Source organism: Armigeres subalbatus, chromosome 2 (genome assembly GCF_024139115.2).
Source record: "Armigeres subalbatus isolate Guangzhou_Male chromosome 2, GZ_Asu_2, whole genome shotgun sequence".
Lineage (NCBI taxonomy): Eukaryota > Metazoa > Arthropoda > Insecta > Diptera > Culicidae > Armigeres > Armigeres subalbatus.
In genome coordinates, this window is record NC_085140.1 from 355,143,028 (window position 1) to 355,164,378 (window position 21,351).

Sequence of the window (21,351 nt, forward strand, 5' to 3'; positions counted from 1 at the left end):
AGCAGTGAGATGGGACCCAAACAAAGGTAATCTTGAATGATCTTTCGACCAAAACACGCATCTGCTCTCTTATGTTTGAAAGAAAGTAAGATGCGTGTAACAGGTTTCATCGACCGGAGTGCCTCGATAGAACTAAGACTATCCGAGAAGATGAAATAATGGTCTACGGGCTGATTGAAATTATCCCCAAAGCGAAGTTAATTGCTGCCAGCTCAGCAACATAAACCGAGCACGGTTCCTGAAGTTTTCGGAAGGTGGTTGAAGTTACATTGAAAACACCGAAGCCAGTGGATCCGTTGATGCGAGAACCATCAGTGAAATATCTGTTGTTGCAATTGACATGTTCATATTTTTCAGAAAAATGGAGGGAATTGAAAGATTTCGAAGTTGATCTGGTATTCCTTGAATAGCATGTTTCATGGACAGATCGTATTCAATTGAGAAACTGTCATTGGTGAAGTCAACTCGAGGGGAGTATAACATGGAAGACAAAGATCTGACGATATGTAGTTGAGATAAACTCTTAGGAATCTTGACCGATGAATCAGTTCAAGCATATTATCGAAGTTATGTAAGACAAGTTTGTTACTTGTTCCACATTTGATTAGTATTCTTAATGAGAGCTCCCAGTAACGGTGCTTTAAAGGAGTGACTCCAGCAAGCACCTCCAGGCTCATGTTATGCGTTGAATGCATACAGCCAAGGGCAATACGCAAACAACGATATTGAATTCGTTCCGATTTAATTAGGTGGCAATCAGCTGCTGAGAGGAAGCAGAAAGAGCCGTACTCTAAAACAGAGAGAATAGTCGTTCTATATAGCTTGATGAGGTCTTCCGGGTGAGCACCCCACCATGTTCCGGAGATAGAACGTAGGAAATGGATCCTTTTCCGGCATTTCTCTATCAAATACTCAAAATGGAGTTTCCAAGTACATTTAGAATCAAACACGACCCCAAGGTATTTAGAAGATAAAGATTCGTTGATGTCATCATTCAACAGTTTTAGTTTCAGTTGAGCTGGGTACCGCTTCCTAGTAAACACAACCAACTGAGTTTTTTGCGGTGAAAACTCGATCCCTAGATGTCTGGCCCAAACAGTCAGATTATCTAGGGTACTTTGCAATGGTCCTTGCAAGACAGCTGCACTTGGACCTCTTAGAGAGACCACGGCATCATCTGCAAGTTGTCTGAGCGTGCATTGTCCTTCCAAACAATTGTCAATATCTTTAACATAGAAATTATAAAGCAAAGGGACTTAAACATGATCCTTGGGGAAGGCCCATGTAGCTAGTTCTGGAAGTTGTCAGAGTGCCGAGTGTGAAGTTCATTTGTTTTTCTGACAACAAATTGTACAAGAAATTGTTCAAAATAACGGGTAATCCACTACTGTGCAGATTGTCTGACAGTACTTCTATGGAAACTGAATCAAAAGCGCCCTTAATATCCAAGAATACTGAAGCCAATTGCTCCTTGTGCGCAAAGGCCAGCTGAATATCTGAAGAGAGCAACGCTAGACAATCGTTTGTTCCTTTGCCCTTACGAAATCCAAACTGAGTATTTGAGAGTAATGCATTATGTTCAACCCAATGGTCGATTCTTGAAAGGATCATTTTTTCCAATAATTTTCTCATGCATGACAGCATGGCAATCGGTCGGTATGAATTGTGATTAGACGCTGGTTTCCCAGGCTTTTGAATAGCTATTACTTTGACCTGTCGCCATTCAGGTGGCACAATGTTGTACTCCATGAAACAGTTGTACAGGTCAAGTAATCGTCTTTTTGCGATATCTGGGAGGTTTTTAAGAAGATTGAATTTGATGTTATCGCATCCCGGAGCAGAGTTGTTCGATGAAAGAAGAGACATAGATAGTTCCAGCATTGAGAATGGTCCACCCAAAGAACCGGGATCAGTGACTGATTCTCGAAATAGCGGTTCTGCTGGTACGGAATCTGGACAGACCTTTTTTGCGAAGTTGAATATCCATCGATTGGAGTATTCTTCACTCTCGTTGGTGGAAATGCGGTTCCGCATGTTGCGGGCCGTTTTCCAAAGTGTTGTCATTGAGGTTTCTCGTGATAGTCCCTCGACAAAACGTCGCCAGTAGCTACGTTTTTTAGCCTTGAGAAGATTTTGAGCTTTCTTTCGAGCCTCAAATACTCTTCAAAAGCTCGGACCTTCCGTGTTTACGGAAGGCCTTGAAAACATCAGATTTCTCAGAATACAACTTAGTACATTCATCATCCCATCCAGGAGTGGCTGGTCTTCTTATGACAGATGTACTTGGAACGCGTCGTTTCTGAGCTTCCAGTGCGCTTTTATGAATCAATTCGGTAAGGAATCGATACTCATCCAGTGGCGGAAGAATATCAGTTGATTCAATACCAATTTTCACCGCCGATGCAAATTTTTGCCAGTCAATGTTCTTCGTGAGATCGAGAGGAACATTAACTGGCTCAGATTGTTGATAGCCACTCTTAATTGTGGTGACTATCGGCATATGGTCACTACCATGGGGATCTTGAATTACCTTCCACGTGCAATCTAATGATAGTGAATTTGAACATAAAGACAGATCAATACGGCTTTGTTGACCATTTGGTCCTATTCGAGTTACTTCACCTGTGTTCCAAAATATTCAAATTGAAATCGTCACACAAATCATAGAAAATAGGCGCTCTATAATCGTCATACGTTTCGCCCCATCCAATACCATGTGCGTTCATATCACCCAATATCAATACTGGAGATGATAGAAGGGAGACTGCGCTCCAAAGCTGTCGACGATTAAGAGATGCGTTTGGTGGAATATAAACTGAAGCTATGCAAAGGTCTTTATTCTTTACATTTACTTGGCAAGCGACGATTTCTAAGCCATTAACAACCGGATGGGAATTCTGTAGAAGGAGTAGCATTTTTTGATCCCCAAAAGAACGCCACCATAATGATCATCCCGATCTTGGCGAATAATGTTAAATTCGTGGAAGTTGATTTCATCTTCAGAAGAAAGCCATGTTTCACAGAGAGCAAATACATCACAATCGGAATTGCGAATCAAAAACTTGAACACGTCCAATTTATTTTCCAGACTATGACAGTTTCACTGCAGCACAGTGATTGTATCTTGTATGGCCGTATTATCCATCGAAAGATACAATTTCTGCAAGAAGAACCATGAAACAGTCAATTGCTTCAGATAACTTTCTACTGTTGGAATAAAGAGGTCAATGATTGGCCTCAATGAATCCGGAATATTGAAAAGATTCAAAAGCGGTCCACGAGGTCCTTAAAGGATATCAATCCTCGCTTGGACGAGATTCTCTTTTCGGAAGTGCGAGTAGCATTTTCCTTTTCATTGATAATCCTAGCCGGATGTTTCTTAGGAACATCGGTTTTAGGCAATGGCAGGAATGTCTTAGAGCAGCAGGGATCTGCAGTGAAGACTGGTTGCTTCGGGATTTTAAATAATCCCCCATTACCTTCAGATTTTGCCAAGCCTTTATGGATGACTTTTGTTTTCTTACGGCGCGATCCCGGGAAGACGGTTGCTTCCTCTTTTCGGCGCGTGTACCTCCGAAGAATCATCCATATCGGCTGCGTCAGAGTCCGATTCATCAATGGAGATGGAATCATAATAGTCACTTACTTGAACGGTAGCTGAAAAAGCAGTCTTTGCGGTGGCAGTGGCGGATGTGTCTTGCGCTTTAACCATTTCCGCATAAGACTGCTTGGAGCGCTGTACCAACGAAGCGCTTTACTTTTGGGTGCGCTTTCTGTACACCGGCAATCTTGCAAACCATGGGCAGGATCCAAACCACAATAAGCACATTTTGTGACTTGTTGCTGGCAGGTATCCTCCCGATGTCTTTGAAACATTTACCACAAAGTGGTTTGTTGTCACAAAACTCGGCAGTGTGACCTAATTGTTTTGCAGTTGGTACAATTAAATACCTTGGTACAAACAAACGCACCGGAAACAACATATTCTCGATATCTACATATTTTGGGAGCATCGAACCGGCGAACGTCACCCGAAGCGAGCCTGACTTAGAATATACCTTTTGCCGTCTACCATGGCTGCTGAATGCAATTCCTTGCAATCCAGAATATCCACGGTAGACTCCATTGCGTTCTTCAAGCGGCCTTTTCCCGCAAGTACATCCTTGCAAGTCAGGCTCGCTGCGTTGATCACACCTTCTATTTCGACCTCCCGCGAGGGGACATAAACTAAATATTCAATATTGTACGCCCTGTCGCCAGCAATTTCATTCGCCACCTGGTATGTAGGTGCGGTGATGCGTAGTTTGTTTCTGTTGATTTGATTGAAATCAAGCTTCGTAAAACGACGCGTCAAGTCTCGTTTGATGCCGAGAAAATCTAGGCTTTTCGCTTTCTGCCGAAAGTAAACAACCCAAGGGCCAGGCGAAGATGCCTGGTAAAACCGTGTGCGAACCTCTTTTGGTGGCACATCACCTCCCACAGTCTCTGCTTCCATTCTCACCCCGAAAGGTGGAAGAACAATTCTGGCTTATACTAACTTAAAACTATTACCAAATCAGAAAAAAATGAAAAAAAACTAGTTCAGTTGATTTAAATCAGTCCCGCTCCAAAAGGGAGAACAATAAAACAAAATCTGCCACTTATCTGCGCTGCTGCTGTAGGTAGCAGCAGAAACAATAGCCTGCTTCACTGGCGTCGCCAGAAGCAGCTACTTCGCTCGCCGACAGTGATCGCCTTGGATCCGTATGTAGGCACCACACAATAGACTCGCACTACCGAACAACACCCGCGATGAGACACAGCACACACGTCTGGCTCGTTCGAACTATCGGCACGGAATGATACCTGTAAGTTGTATACTTTGAAGTCGATTTCAACGCAAGCGAAGTCCTTTTGAGTTTCACTTTTGTGGTCTATGTGGCGCTGTTTTTCTCAACTTGCGCACACACGGATGGACCGACATATGTGATTAGTTCGCCGACCTTAGTTGGTTGGTACAGAACAGTATTGGCGGGCCACAAGCCTTCTAAAAAAGTTCGTTTTGGAGTGAAATGGCCTCTCGGTATCATCCAGCTATTTGACAAAAAGCAAAAAAGCAAGGTCTGACTCGATAATTTTTTATTTTTTTTTAATTCATTTATTTGATAGGCTCAGGCATGATAATACTTTATGAAGCCACAATTTATTTTGATATGCACAATATTTAATAATATCGTTAAACAAGAAAAAATAAATTATGCAAATCGATACACTTTGCCCCGATGTGTGAAAAATCTGGATGGTGCGTTACGCTACCATGGGGAGAAAACAACTTTTTTTCTTCTTTGGTTTTTAACTTGTACCTTTTTTAAGCCTCTTTGTAGAACGGTAATTTCACAGAGGTAATATAAAGATTGCTCTCGAAACTAATGAACAACGTCCAACAAGTACAGCGCCACATAGAGCTAAAAACTGAAAGCAACACATTTTCTCATACTCTACCATAATTATAACGGTCGCTGTATTCGAAAGGTACATTTTGTTATATGTACATTTTTTTATCTAATGATTTTAATAATGAACCAAATAAAAAAATACTCCGATGCGATTTAGGACAATAAAATGATTTTGAATATAGATAAGTGAGACTATTTGCCATTTCACTTCTATCTTATCGTAATTTTATATATAAATACGTCCCACCATTTCTCGTGTTATCAGTAGTGTGAAAAAAAACTGACGTCAGTTACAATCGCAAATAAAATAGATAATATGCGTACCTCCATAACAAATCCAATCTAATGATAAAGTACAAGCAGTGCAAAACAATGTGTTTCGCTCCATTACGAGAATACTTTTATCACCGAACCCAAAAGAGGAATCTGTTCCATATGACAGATTGCTAATTGGACCACACTACCATACGTTGTTCATATGGTATATCATATGTACATATTCACCGTACTTCACAACATGTACATTCCCTCTTAATAACGCATATACCATCTGTTTATCATAGTGGCGCGATCATGATTTGTGAGTTCCTTTCAACTGTGCAAAAACCATCAGTTATCACGCAGCTCCACATTTTTGTTTTATATCCTGATAGCATCTCGAAAAAGCCTTTCCGTGGAGATGAAGCAATGAAAAATATCGAGACTCTCGTAATTTCAGCATACCTGCACTTTCTTAATTTCATTATCTTTTCGCTATCTTTGAATTTAAATTTGGAGCTGTGATTATCAATAAGTACATATATTTTAAATCAGAAATGGAGTTTTTTATATCATTTATCAAGATGAGACTTACCCGTTGAAGGTTTCTCGCGCAATGCGACGAGGCTGCTAACCATTCGGGCGCGGTGTGCATTATTTCGTACTCCGAGCTTTTTGACATCGGCCTCGCTGAAGTAAAGGAAGTCTTCCACTCCGTTGAATTGTTTGAATTTCCCTAAAATATAGAGTAGGATCAGTTCTAGATAATCTTATATGCGTGAATGGTAAATTCGACCAATCAAGCTTAAGTACCATATGTAAATTATAAACAAATAAGGGACCGTCCAGAAACCACGTGGTCAATTTGATTTTCAACCCCCCTCCCACCATGTGGCTTACTGTGATTATTTGGCAGACCACCCCTCCCCCCCTATGACAACGTGTTTTTTTCAAAAACCAAAAAATTAAAAAAAAACTTATATAACTAAAACATATGGTTAACCCGATCAATTTTGAAGATGGACAAAAACAGGAGTTTCAACTGATTCAAAATCAAACTAAATTCAACATGGGAATTATAAATTTTCATTAATTCTAACATTGATGTTATCATGTTGTAATCTGTATCAGGTATTAGGATATCTAGAACTCGCACACCTTCGATGCATCAGGATACAAAAAATGTGGACTCGCGAATATGTTATAAAAATTTTTAGAAAAATTTCTAATGGCTTAGAAACTTTCCAAATTATCCCTACATTTTTAAATTTTTTGGCGATAAGTGCTAGTTTTCATTTTATATCTATAGTCTTTAATATCTTTGGGTTCCTTTTGGTATTCTAGAATTTATTGTTATATTTTGGTATTTAACCCTTTCAGGACGATTTTCTTTACATGGATTTAACGTACTTATTAGGCTTTTCCACTCGATCTTGCCAAAACTAGTATAGTAAGAACTGAAAATTCGTATTTTTTTTTCGGGTGTCATAGGCCAAACTGCTCTTAAGTACATATCCTTGAAAGTATCAAAAATCATGCCAAGAAACAAAATGTCCTAAGTTGAGAATATATCCACAAATATCTATGTAATCATGAGACATGATATTACGGAGTTTTGATACGACCCGATCAACCAAGTTCTGAACGATGTATCCATACATCGCTTAGCATCCAAGCAGGTCCATTGAGCCGATGCGATTTCATTTATTACTTTTACAAACTACAATAGACCTTCCATGAATCGATGTTCTAAGATACGATATCGTCTGAAGTAGAAACCCTGCTTAAAAAATTATAAAAATTTTACATAACAATTAGGGAATTTCCAATAAAGAAATCATGGTATGAAACATGGTATAAATGGTATAAAAAATTTAAAATTTTCTACAAATAATGCAAAATTTTCATAAACAATTAAGAATTTTCCACAAAGCAAAAATAAATTAACACTTTTAAAACCAAAAATTGCAATTATGAAAGAAGAATTTTCCATAAAGAAATCGAAATGTTTCACGGAAAAAAATACAATCAGTATTAGCAATAAATAATTACAAAATTTTCAACAAAATATATTTTTTTTTACCAAAAATTAAAACCTTTCCACGAAAAAATCAATAAAGAGCATTGAAAAAAGGAAATTTTCGATTAAAGAATATAAAATAATATATAAATTGAGCATTTTTCCATATTTTTCCATTCTTTAGAAGCGTTTGAAGTTCATGGAAAATGTTATCAATTTGATTGCTTTTTAGTATTTTCTCAATGTAAATTGATGTGAAAGAAACCCAGCATTGCCCAGGTGTTGCAAATGTCACAATGAACTATTTGCAGCACCGCACTCTAGATCAATTTCCGTGCGTTTGTTTTGTTTTCCTCAACAGCTGACCCAAAATTGTATTTTATTGACTTTTTACATTTCCCCGTTAAATTCACCAACTTTTTGTAAATACAAACCTTGCGGATCCCAAAACGAATCGATTAGGGAAAAATCTTGCATATCGGTCAACCCGATCGCGAGTTAAATCGTCAGGAAGGAAATCTCAACTCATTTTTATTATATAGAAGATATTTTGCGGAAAAAAATATTTTTTGTGGAAAAGAATTTTTTTTTTCTGGAAACATTTGCAAACATTATTGCTAATATTGATTTATTCATGAAAATTTTGTTATTTTTTTCGAGGAACATTTTGATTTCTATATGAAAAATTCTTATTTTATAATTGCAATTTTTGCTTTTGCAAATGTTAATTTATTATTGTTTTGTGGAAAATTTTCAACTGTTTACTGTTTTGCATAGAAATTCTATATCTATTTAATACTCATGCCCTGATTTCTTTATTGTAAATTTATTTTATTATGTAAAATTTCTACTTTTTTCTTTATTAAATAGATTTTCAGTCCAGAGCTGGCTCATCTCTCAAAATTTCTAATTCTCCATTGAAATTTTATTTTAAATCGACTCGTGGAAGCCAATGATGTCATAATAAACATATTTTCTCAGTTACTCTGATGATTCTTTCGAATAATTTTCCAAGGAACTTCTATTCCTCATATCGAATATGCTTTAGTCAATGGTCCTTTCATAAGCGACTCATAGAGTAATGAATGTATTATAGACCAATTATTATTTTGGAGTTCGGATCATTCGATTTATCCAATAACCAACATATGAACGATGTATGATATAATATCCCAGTAGGTCCATTGGGTTGATATGACTTCAATTATTATTTATACAAGCTACTACAGACTTTTTAGGTTATACAAAACGTCCGTAATTTATCGGATATTACGGATTAATCCGTAATAGTCGTAATTTGAACTACTAAATCATTCAAGTCCATGAACCCAGTGCTTCTAAGGCCCTATAAAAAAAGTTTGCGAACAAACTCCATTGTCATTGTGCAACTTGATGTTGGCTCAAGATAATTTTGGGTACCTTGTCTCTTGGATCTCATGTTAATGGAAATTAGGATCATATGCTTATTGCATCGGATTGGGTATATACCGATGATAAAGATATTGTAAATGTCTTGATTAATCTGGTAGATATCGTAGGCTGAACTTGAGAACGTTTTGGATTACCTTGAGTATCTCGTATTCCTGAATATTAATCACTGGCTTAACGTTCAGGATGACCCATCTTATCTGATTATTCAGAATGATGGAACAAATTTGGTTTACGATTCAAACATTTCAACTTCATTTGCATGCTCTTAGAATCGAAATCTTCCCAAGGTCTCGGATATCGGAGTTTTCAGGGTCAGTCAAATTTGAGCTCCCATATTTTTTCTATAAAGCCAATATCTAGATGAACAATTTTGCTGAAGAAAATTGTGGCCTAGCTCTCTTTTGTGATTTTATAGACAATCTAAAACGCTGGGCATATATGACCCATCGGTCCTGAAAGGGTTGAGATTTGTTTTGGAATTGAATTTCAATCGTTATCATAACCCTAATCTTTAACCTAGATTGTTTTAGGGATTGGAGTGTTTTCTTCTGGAACACTGAATTTTTTTTTCTATATCGCAGGAATATCCTTAGTATTAAGACCCTTTTATGAATTTAGAAAGGATTATTATTCATTAGAATTTCATGTTGATTTTTTAAATGCAAGCTTCTCTATGTCATAACCTTTTTCATACGCACTACTAGAATTTTGTGCATTTAGAACATTTAAGTGCATTATTAAATTTTTCGATCAATTATCCTAATTGTTCAATATCATGAAAACTAGGCTTCTTAAGCCTAAATTATTGCCTACATTTGTTGTTGGATTAATTTTAAATTCCAAGATCTTCTGAATTTTTAAGAACAATTATTCTGGAGTTGCAAGGGAAACCCTTCAGAATATTGACAAGAAATTCTTCGGAGTCTCAACGGAAAAATCTTTAGAACTTCAACGACATTTTTTCCGAAATTCTGTGGAAGAGTTCCGAAAAATGTTCGGTGGAAATTTTGAAGAACTAGAAGAATCCGTAGAAGGATCCGAAATGCATATTTCCAATAAACATCAAATTCCGAAGAATTCCCAGTATAAATTAGAAAAAACATCTAGCTGACTTTTTTTTACAGAATCTCTAAAATTTATTTTCAAAATCCTGGGCAACATTAATGAATCTACAATGGAAATTCTTCTAAATTTCCAATGGAATTTTTTTGACGTAGAATACGTCTTACGGGAAATATAGGGAGGGGGGCTCATTCTGCAGAATCAAATTTAAGACCGTCACGAAAAGTGGTCAGGAAGTATGAACTAATAACTCAGCCGATTTTGATGATTTTTTTTTATCAATCGATCGACAAACTGTTTAAGATTTTGCACAATCATTAGAAACAATTCAAAGGCGCTAAACTATTGAAAAATTGAATATCGTCAGGAACTGTTGAAAACTTGTTCTACACAGTTCATTGCCAACATTTCGTAAAAACATGAACTCTCTTTGTACATTTTCTAAAAACATAAACAATTTTCAAAATTGTAGTTGCAGTCCGCTGATGCAAAAGTGTCGGCGGCGTGATGATACCAAAAACCATTTGCGGCGGTGGCGTAGCGCGGCGACATTTTTTAAAAATATTTTTCCATTTTTCCTTTCCATTTTTTTTTTGTGGAAATTAAAACTGAATCGCAACCTTTTTTTTTGTTTTTTTTTATGGAAATAGGATCAAAGGCTAAAATGGTCAAATAACGCAGATATGCATCGGCGTTGCGACCGACGCTGCGTTGCCGGTTTTTACCGATGCACACCTACGTCTTTTTAACGCTGAGTTGAAAAGGCGCTACGTGGGCATTTGCGTTTAATGATTAAATCATTAAATTTTAATGCTTTGTATTTTTTAAACCGCTATTGTTATTCACCAAAAGTTTTTCGTGTAAAAAAAACCACGTGGTTCGAGAGCAACACCCCCTCCCCCCATGTGGCTTATCGTGGTCATTTTCCAACCCCCCCCCCCGCTCCCTCCATATATGACCACGTGGTTTCTGGACGGCCCCTAATTCTATTTTATTGTACAGTTTTTTAATCTTCATTAATAATAATTATGAATCTTTAATAACATGGATTAAAAAATATTGTTAAGTTGTTTTCAAGATCTAGATTCCTCAAATCCCGGATTTTTAGTAACATAGTTTTCTCTTATTACTGGGATCGATAATATTTTTACTGAGGTTTTGGACTGCCGACTGATAAGGTAAATAAATCAAATGACAGCAGATTGCACTCAAACTGAATCCGTCACAAATAACGTAACGCTGTAAATGGAGGGAGGTGGTCAGTTCAAGCGTTACTGTTCATATGAATAAACTAGCTGTATGTGCCTGGTCTTGTCCAGAATTGGGAGTATGATTCGCAGTTTTTGTTACAATCGGAGAATGAGTGAAACGGAGTGGAATCGACTTTCTGCGATCCAAGTTTGGTCGGTGATCTGCAGTGGAGGGTTGACGACGGTTACACCCTTAGTGACGCGGGTGCTAATCGAAGCGCAACCCCTGGATCGCATGAAAAGTTCGGTTCATATTCATCAACTTCGTGCAAAACAGTAACGCTGAACTGACCTCTAACTCCATTACAGCGTTACGTTGTTTGTGACGGATTCAGTTTGAGTGCAATCTGCTGTCATTTGATTTATTTACCTTATCAGTCGGCAGTCCAAAACCTCAGTAAAATATTATCGATCCCAGTAATAAGAGAAAACTATGTTACTAAAAATCCGGGATTAGAGGAATCTACTACCCAGTCAACCCTACCCAGTACAGGATAAGCAGCCAGGCGAGCTACTCCTACAACCCGACGATAAGACCTTCAACGAAGCTATGGATCTGGAAGAAAACGCGGGAATTTTAAGCGGTGACTAACTGGTTGCGGTTCTGTCACAAGCGTGTAACGCTACCATGTCGATGAAACCGCGACTACAGAATTGCAGGCGTATATTGATGGAGTGAACAAAATGCAGCCCTCCATGCAACCTGCCTCAGATTTAGACTACAAAGCGACGTTCGGCGGAAGTGAGGGAAGATCGCATTGGGATATTCTAAGGCCATCAAAGGGAGAAAGAATGACTGCTTCGGCAGACTTCGCCAGAGCGCCAACGCGAACCCATGAGGAGACGCGAACTATCGGGTGGTGATGACCAAAATAGGTGGAGCACAAAATCCTTCCGAGCGATGTCCAAGGAGGCTGAAGACGATAGTCGAAGTGCTATTCTGCCCATGGTCGCATATTTGTAACACTCGCATTTTTGTTCATTTTGTAGGAAGCCTGTGAATCGTCCAGAAAGCGCAATTTACTGCATCTAATCCCACAACAGTCAAATAAGTTTTACTATCTTGCTTATCTGTGGTAAGCTAGAAATGATTGAGTTTGTTGGGAGGATTGAAAAACGATTTTCAAAATCAACCAAAATGCAAATGTTACAAACACAGAGAAACAGACGTCTCACTTAGAACAAATTGCAATCAAAATCATCGTCACGAAAACATGGGCAGTATTTCCGTATGAGCAGACGACGAAGATATGGCGAGGGTGAGGGTAGAAGAGCTAATGGCGGTGGCAAAGTCCATCGACCCGAGTAAAGCACCTGGTCCCGGGTCCGGACGAAATCCCAAGCATGTTCAGGTCAGACATGCAAAGGTGCCTGGACGAGCGGACATTCCCGGATATATGGAAGAGACACCGTTTGATCCTGTTTCCGAAACCTGGCAAGCCACCACGAGATCCTCCCAGCGTACAAACCAATCTGTCTAATGTCTGAATAGGCTGCCGCAGTACGTGGAGGAGGCGGGTGGATCGACGAGCGAGCAAATTTTGAGTATTGATCTACGAGACGGAGGAAGGCTTGGCTAGCGGCAACATCACGACAGGTGGTTCACAGGGATCAATCCTTGGTACGATGACGTGCTGAGGTTGAAGATCTCGACAGAAGTTAGTGCGTTTCGCCGATGACGCAATCATGATCGTGTACGGAGAGTCCATCGATGAGGTCAAATCGACTGCAGCCTATTCGATCACTCTAGTTGAGCAATGATTGCGCAGCAAGAAGCTACAGTTGGCGCATCATAAAACGGAGAATGTTATTGTCAACAACCGGAGATCGGTGCAGGAGACGACAATAATTAGAGTCGGCGACTGCGACATCCCCTCCAAGAGATCTCTGAAACAAGCTTCAAAAGTTATGTTAACTACGTCTGCAAGCGTGCTATGATGGCGATAGTAGCACTATCAAGGATGATGGCGAGCAACTCTAGGGTGTGCTCCAGCAAGCGCAGGCTGCTGGCAAGCGTGGCGGTTTGAATACTGTGGTACGGATCTCCAGTCTGGGTGTCGGCGTTGAGCGAAAAGCTGCAACACCCGAAATCTGGAGAGTTCTCGTAGGCCAATGTGTCTGAGAGTAGTCAGCGCATATCGCACCGTATCTTGCGAGGCGGCATGCGTACTCGCGGGCATGATGCCCGTCAAACTGGTGGTGAAGGAAGACGAGGAGTGCTACACTCTCAGGGGCACCGGTAATGCCCGAATGAATATCAAGGCAGCAATGGTAGCCAAACAGCAGATGCAGTGGGACAACTTGACTAAGGACAGGTGGGCCCATCGCCTAGACCGAAGTGTGTCGGAATGGAGTAGCAGACCTCATGGCGAGCTAAACTTTAGCTGGATCCAGTTCTTAACAGGCCACAGATGCTTCAGGTGATATCTACACAGGTTCGGACATGTGGCTTCCTTTTGTCCTTTCGACCTTTTGTCCTTTTCGACGGTTTGTCTTTTCGATCTTTCGTCCCTTCGATCTTTTGTCATTTCGACCTTCTGTCTATCGACCTTTTATCCTTTCGACCTTATGTCTTTCGTCCTTTTGTCATAGATTCGCAGCAGGCCGCCATTATGCATACGGACCACGAGTATACCGCCACGGAAGATAATGGCTGAGAACGCCGGCTACCATCGTTGCAACGAGCGCGTAGCCGCAGAACGTCCACGGTCGGTTTCGGGGAACTTCTCGTCGGAATAGGATATATACGCCGTCAGGGAATGCGTTGTTTGCGATCACCATCACCCAACCAGAGAGTGCATGATTTTATGACAATCTTGTACCACCGGTGGAATCAAATGTAATTGTACGAGCACGTTTTATGCCAATTAAAGACATTCCACTAAAAGCTCAAAATAATTTTCTTATAGAATCTATTTTTAACCTTCCGTCGGGAAACGAACCTTTATGTACTTCGTCAACCCTGTTCGCTTTATAGTTCAGCTGAGATATTTGTTGTTGTCGTCTCGTTTTTACAGACTGACTGACAAAACCAGAAGGCAAGAGCAATAAATAAATATAAAATTTTCCTAAATAATGCAAAATTTCCATGAACAATTGAGCAAAAATTGCATTTATAAAAGAATAATTTTCATAAAGAAATTTAAAAAAATACAAAAATTCCATAAATAAATCAATATTAGTAATAAATAATTACAAAATTTTCCACAAAATAAATATTTTTTTTCAAAAAAAAAAATGAAAATGTTCCACAAAATAACCAATAAAAGCAATGATAAAAATAAGAAAATTTCTATAAAGAAAAACAAAAAAAAACAATAAAATTGATGCATATTTTTATGAACGATAAACGCTTTCAAAAAGGGGTCATCTGTGGAAAAAAATATCAGTTTTATTGCTTTAAAAAAAATTCTATTGCTCTTTATTGATTTTTTTGAAGAAAGTTTTCAATTTTTGTGAAAAAAAAAATATTTTGTGGAAAGTTTTGTAATTGTTACTTAGCCAATACTTTTGTTAATGGAAATCTTGTATTTTTTTTTTCAAAAGAACATTTTGATTTCTATATGGAAAATTCTTCTTATTTTGTGATTGCAATTTGCAATTAGCAAAAGTGCTAATTTTTTTTTGTTTTGTGGAAAATTCTCAATTGTTTATGGAAATTTTGCATTATTTAGGGGAATTTTATATTTTTTTCATAAAAAAATATAAAATATATATATTGACAATTTCCTATTTTTTTATGGAGAATTTCTAATTGGGAGGTCCAAAAAAATTTGCCTGAAGACGAGAATTGAACTGAAGTCCTCAACCAAGCCTAGCACTGTTCGAATGCTATCTGGACTATATACCATATGAGAGAAGCAGTGATAAAAGACTATTATAATCGTCGTTCTGCATTATTTGAATGGGATAATAATCATATACACCCGATTCTTTTTTTACACGGGGGATGCGTTCCGTGTAAAAAAAGTTTTCAGTTCAAAATTTGAAAATCCGTGTAAAAAAAGTTTTATGATTTCTCGACGAATCATGCAAAATGGAACATCTTTGCAAAAATTTTGTATGGGATTTTTTTTACACGGCCGTGTAAAAAAAATCCGTGTAAAAACAGAATCGGGTGTAATCGCAAATAGAAGGGTAATAGAGAAAGCAAAGGGTGATGTTAGTGGAATTGACACTATGCTTATCTGCGTCCTTGTCGAAGTTATACTGCTCTACACGATGCATAATACAATGTGTTGCTGGAGGAATCAACGAGAGTCGTTTAGATGTACCACAGATGAAAGCTTTAGTTTTGAGGCACTAAAACGCCAGTGTTCAGGATTTGAGTCAAAACGGTATTGATCGAAACCAAATAAGCCGGTTTTATGCAATGAGCTGGCATAACAAATATAACATTCTCTGAGCAGATCGCATGCCAGATTTGATACAAAAATTGATTGTCACAATTTTTTTTGGTTTTATGATTTCAACTAGACCTGTTCGCCGGTCATATCGACGGCGGCGGCGGCGTGGTAGTCACTTTTGCCCCGGGGGCGGCGTGAACCGGTGTGGATGAAAAAAGCAAAGGCTGAAAAAATCAATTTTAACTCTTATTCACGCGGTTTTGATTCACACAGAAGGAACCGTCCGTAACGGATGGCCACTAAATAGCGGAAATGGAAAAAGTGGCTCGGGAAGAAAACCACAAAGAAGTACAGTTCAATCTGATATACGCTACCGCCATCGGGGGTGACAATGGGTCTGGGGGGTGAGAATGGGTCATCGCTCTCACCGGCAGCATGGAGACCGTAGAGCAAAATCCGTTAAAAAGGTCTCTTATATTTTAGTCTTCTTGCCCTCAGATACATTCATTCCATTCTACAAGTATTCTAAGTGGTTGAAACAGTGACCCATTCTCACCCCGATTTGACCCATTGTCACCCCCGATGACGGTATATAAAGAGTTCAGTGAAATCAATGAATAATATCCTATGGTCCGTGATCCACCGTGCGGCGTAGTTTAATCTTGCAGGTATCACATGACCGCTGGATGGCTGCCATTTCCGGATGCTGTTTCTGATCCTATTGATGAGTTGCTTCGTGCCTTTGGCCTTCCAATTACCTTTGTATACCAATGGAGCTCATTGGACCAAAAATCCTTTAACAGTTTTCGAAACATTTTCACGCTTAAAATTGTTCACTTTTCCTACGATCTTTGATCGCTTGAAAGAATTGTACAATGCGCGCCGCAGTACTTCTTGTTTTGACGGCAGTTTTGAAAGAATTCCTATGTGAATTTCAGGAAAAATTGTCGAGGAACTTGCTACTAAGGAGTGGAATTTCTAAAAAAAACATGTAACAAAAAAACAATGTAATTCCTAAAAGAATCCTCCAAAGGAATTCGTTTCTGAATGAGGTTTAGATTTTTTTGAGGAATTCTGAAACAGTGAAACTCCTAAAACATTTTCCGTAGATATTTCAAACACGGTGTGTTTGTCCGAAGAGGCTTTTTTTTTCAAAAAATCAGTATCTCTAAAACACTCACTACATGAAAGTATAGGTTTTCCTCTTTCACGTAGGTGCATTTTAAAAATGTTCTATCGGGGGTCATTTTTCTATACATTTTTGGGGGGTTCAATCGGCTATCATTTGAGATTTCTCTGGAATTTGCATCAAAAATAGTGAAAAAAATAAAAATTGTTCTAGATCCCCCGATAGAAGATTTTAGTTTACCCACTATATGAAAGAGAAGAGCATATACGTTCACGTGGTGGGTGTTTCAGAGATACTGATTTTTGAAAAATAATATTTCCCCATAGACACACCGTGCAAAAGGAGTTTGCGAAGGATTTTCTGTATGTATATCCGAATTTTTAAACGAAGCTTGACGAAATGTCCAAAGGAATTTTTCGAAAAATCCAATACTGTCGGAAGCTGCTTCCGGAGTTAACTTGAAAAATCTTTCAGGAAATTCTTTGGATATTCCTTCAGGAACGTGTTCAGGAATAATTAAATTTAATTCGTCCTAGAACTTTGCTAGGAATTCTAAAAGAGAATAATTTCTGAAAGAATTATCGGGAGAATACTTTCACGATTATCCCAACAAATTTCTGAAGAAATGCGTTGGGGAAATTTAGAACTAATTCCTAAGGGAAATTCCAAGGAATACCTGAAAGAATCTCTGAAAGACTTTCTGAAATTCGTTTCCGGAGAAGTTTTTGTAAAATTCCCGGACGAACCGCCAAATGAATTTCTGGAGGAAATTTGGAATCAATTACTGAGAAAAAAACGAAGGAATTCCTGGAGAAATCTGGGAATTACTTCAGAAATTCTAATAGGAATTTCTTCATAAATTCCTTTGCGAATTCCTACGGAAATTCCTTAAGAAATTCCTTCATGGTTTCCACTGAAAATTCCTTCAGTAATACTTCAAAATTTATTACTGGTATTTATTACTGATATGTGTAAACAGATCCGTTAGACAGATAATTGAATCTGAGTAACATTTGATGTTAGTTCCTTTGTGTATATTGGTTTTAGAAAGGTTTTATTATTTTAGCGTTCTCAATTCTTTTTTTCTGCAAAGATAAAAAGTTTAATAATTTTAAATATATCCAACCAAAACGTGTCAAATTTCTACTGGACGTAGTTTTATTATTGCAGAATTGAATAAGCTCATTAAAATGATTATTGCTCATTTCACACTGAATGGAGAAATAAACCAAGACAAATACTCAACATGGACACACTTGATCCCCCGAAGTTTGGACACACTTGATCCCGATATTGCATATATTTAGGCGTTTGTTGTATTCCATTGCATTTGCGTATTATTGTATTACATGCAACTTATTGATCTGTTATAATTATTTTCTGGTTTAAAAGTTTAAATAGTTTTATTTACTTCCTTCAACTTTATCATTCAAGCAAACGTGTTTTTTTAATTGGCCAATAGCCTAATCTTATTACCTAGAACAAAGGTTAGTTAAACATACTAAACTTTGATTAGTTTTATTAAATACGAGTAAATGAATCAACATAAGGTTCAATCTAAGATTAAATAAAGGTTTGAAAATATTCAAGGGGTGGTTCACCGGGTATAAAATCAGTACTGTTAGATCTACTATTCAATTTTACTTTCTCTTTCCAATGGGGTAAGTTTATTTAGAATCACTGTTTTAATCGTATTTTATCGCAAGTCTTCCTGTCTGTCTTTCCAAAGAACGTTTAACAATAGGCTAATCCTACCGCTTGTATTCAGTATTTTAAAAGAAATCCAGTCCAGTACACAATAATAATATACACGTAAATATAATGTTTCTAGCATGCGCGACAGTACCACATTGATGTATGGTCACCAGTCACCAGCCTGATATGATCACGGTCGTGGTATTGATAGAAGTCTGGCGACCGCGATACATCACACCTTTTTTGTTGGTTCCGAAATAGTCACTCTGCGTCCTGCGATATAAACCACTGGGTATGGGTTTTGAAGCGCGGCTAATTTTTAAAATTAGAAACAGGATAATTAGATTTAAAAACAACAAAGGTATATTTAATATTTATGTATCGATTATCCACTTTTGGTATCCTAACTGTATCAGCCACACAGAGAGATCCTCTTGAAAACATCATGTCGTAATATGACATCTGCCTTTCAGTGGAGCGGATTGATTGCATGAATAATCATCAGCATGTCAACTTTGTTGATAATTCTCACTGGTACTCTATTCGGGAACCAAAATACTTGCCTTACTTAATATCAATGTTTTTAATACGATAGACTATGAAGAATTGTTAGGATTTGAAAATAAACTAATTTGGCCTTTCATCAGACTTGAAAGAACCTAAATATGATGAGCTCATAAAGGGATCAACTACCCCCGATAGGGGATCAAGTCTCCCGCAAGTTTTGAAAATGCCAAATTTTCTATCTTTTGGGAAAATCGATTTTTTGATAACTTTCATGAAAAAATCAATTCTTCCAATGATGTTTTTGAATAACTAATTAAATTGCTCATCAAATCCATCTTAAATCGCATAATTTTAAGCATTTTACATCGAGAAACATTCGAAACAAAAAGTGGGGATCATGTGTGTCCAGTTTCCCCTAATCAATTTCGAAAGTATTACTGAAAAAATTTCGGAAAGAACCCATGAAGGCATTTTCGAAGAAATTCATGCAGGAAGTTCTGGAAGAATTCCCGGAGAATGTTTTAAAGGAATTGCTGGAAGTAGTTCTGAAGAAATTCCTTAAGGAAATTTTGAAGAAAATCCTTATGCAATATCTGGATGATTTTATTTGAGGAATTCATGGAATAATTGCCGAAGAAATTTCATAAGGAGAAATTTCCGAAGGAATTCTCAAAGAAATCTCCGAAGGCGTTGCTTTGTTAACGTTGTTAACAATTTTCGTAGAAATTCCTTAAGAAATTTTCGGAGGAATTGCTAAAGAAACTTTTGAAGGAATTCCTTAAGGAGTCTGAAACATTTTTTTTGCATGCATTCCATAAGTGGCCTGGGTTCTGCCAAACTGCACCAAGCGCCATAAAAAAAAACATTTTTCTACCCAAACTTTCGCTTAGTAGATTCAATTAGCATTAGCATTAGCATTAGCATTGAGCAATTCGCACAAATTCGTACAAGCCAAGACTATTGTATGAGAGTAGCATCACTTTCATCCGTTACCACAGATATTGATTTGGGACTAACCACTATCTCTTAGATGGAAGCAATGCACTTCCCAAAAGTCGAGATCTGTCCTGGCCACGTCCTTGCGAATGCTGAGGAAGGGGAAGAATGGTTTGTTGGACACCTACTTAAGAAAGATGTAGAGAACTCTACGACCTCTCATAGATGCCACGGGAGGTTTTGGGTTTGTGTGAAAGGTTATAACAGTAGGAATCGTTTTGGTAGAACGTGAAACACAGAAAGAACTAAGATAGAAATACAAAGTAGGAAAGGGGCGAGCCTGAAATTGAACCCACGACCTCCTGCTTATAAGGCAGAAGCGGTACTCACTAGACCACCGAGCTCGTCAACCTTCGCTTAGTAGATACAATTGATCACAAATCGTATCGGATATTCCTAAACCTCATAGCTGTGGATATCCTTCAACAAATTTACGAATTAGTTAAATACCGCAAGTTAGTCAAAAAGCCGCTTGGTGCAGTTTGGTTGAACCCCGACGACCAAGTAATCTCCGAAAGAAATTCGTGAAGGATTTTCTGAAGAAATCCGAATGTACATTCTGAAGGAATTTTTGGAGAAATTCGGTAAGCATTTTCCGGAAGAAAATATCCTAACGTAATTTTCTAAGGTTTTTAAGGAAACTTTTCGGAGGAATATCTGGACAAACGGGGGCAGCAGGGACTATGTCCAAGGGCTTGAAGATCCCTTCCCAGGCCATCTGCGAGTTGTGGCGCCTGCCTAGGATGTGGTGGGGTTTGACAGTGGGCCCTGTTAAACCTCTATAAAAAGCTGCATGAATCCGCAAGTAGGCTCCGCCAAAACGACCGTGTGCCGCTCAAAGCGCACAAGCCCAAGTCCTGGTGTTAGGTGGGACGCTAAACAGCCCTGACACGATGGCCCTCCGGCGAGACAGGAGGTTTGCGCAGGCCCAATAAGTCGCATAGAAAACCAATAATTACGAACAATATAATAGATAATGCGACTCGATATAATCGGCAAAGACCTAGGCGACGAATAAAGGATCACGATTGGAAGCTTGGAACATGGAACTGCAAGTCGCTAGGCTTCGCAGGTTGCGACAGGATGTTCTACGATGAATTAAATCCCCGCAATTTCGACGTCGTGGCGCTGCAGGAGATTTGCTGGACAGGACAGAAAGTGTGGAAAAGCGGGCATCGGGCGGCTACCTTCTACCAAAGCTGTGGCACCACCAACGAGCTGG

The 21,351-nt window shown here is 38.3% G+C and overlaps 1 protein-coding gene across 13 annotated transcripts in view; it reads right to left on the bottom strand.

The window, feature by feature from the left end:
* Positions 1–21,351, bottom strand: part of LOC134212939 (breast cancer anti-estrogen resistance protein 3 homolog) — a 234,339-nt gene that overhangs the window by 167,529 nt on the left and 45,459 nt on the right. For 12 of the 13 annotated variants that reach the window (XM_062691299.1, XM_062691308.1, XM_062691304.1 and 9 more), the window contains one exon: positions 6,289–6,429. The exons of the other annotated variant lie outside the window; for it this stretch is intronic. In XM_062691299.1, coding sequence (XP_062547283.1) covers positions 6,289–6,429 — 141 coding nt within the window. The remainder of the gene's footprint in view (positions 1–6,288; positions 6,430–21,351) is intronic. 13 annotated transcript variants of the gene reach the window in all.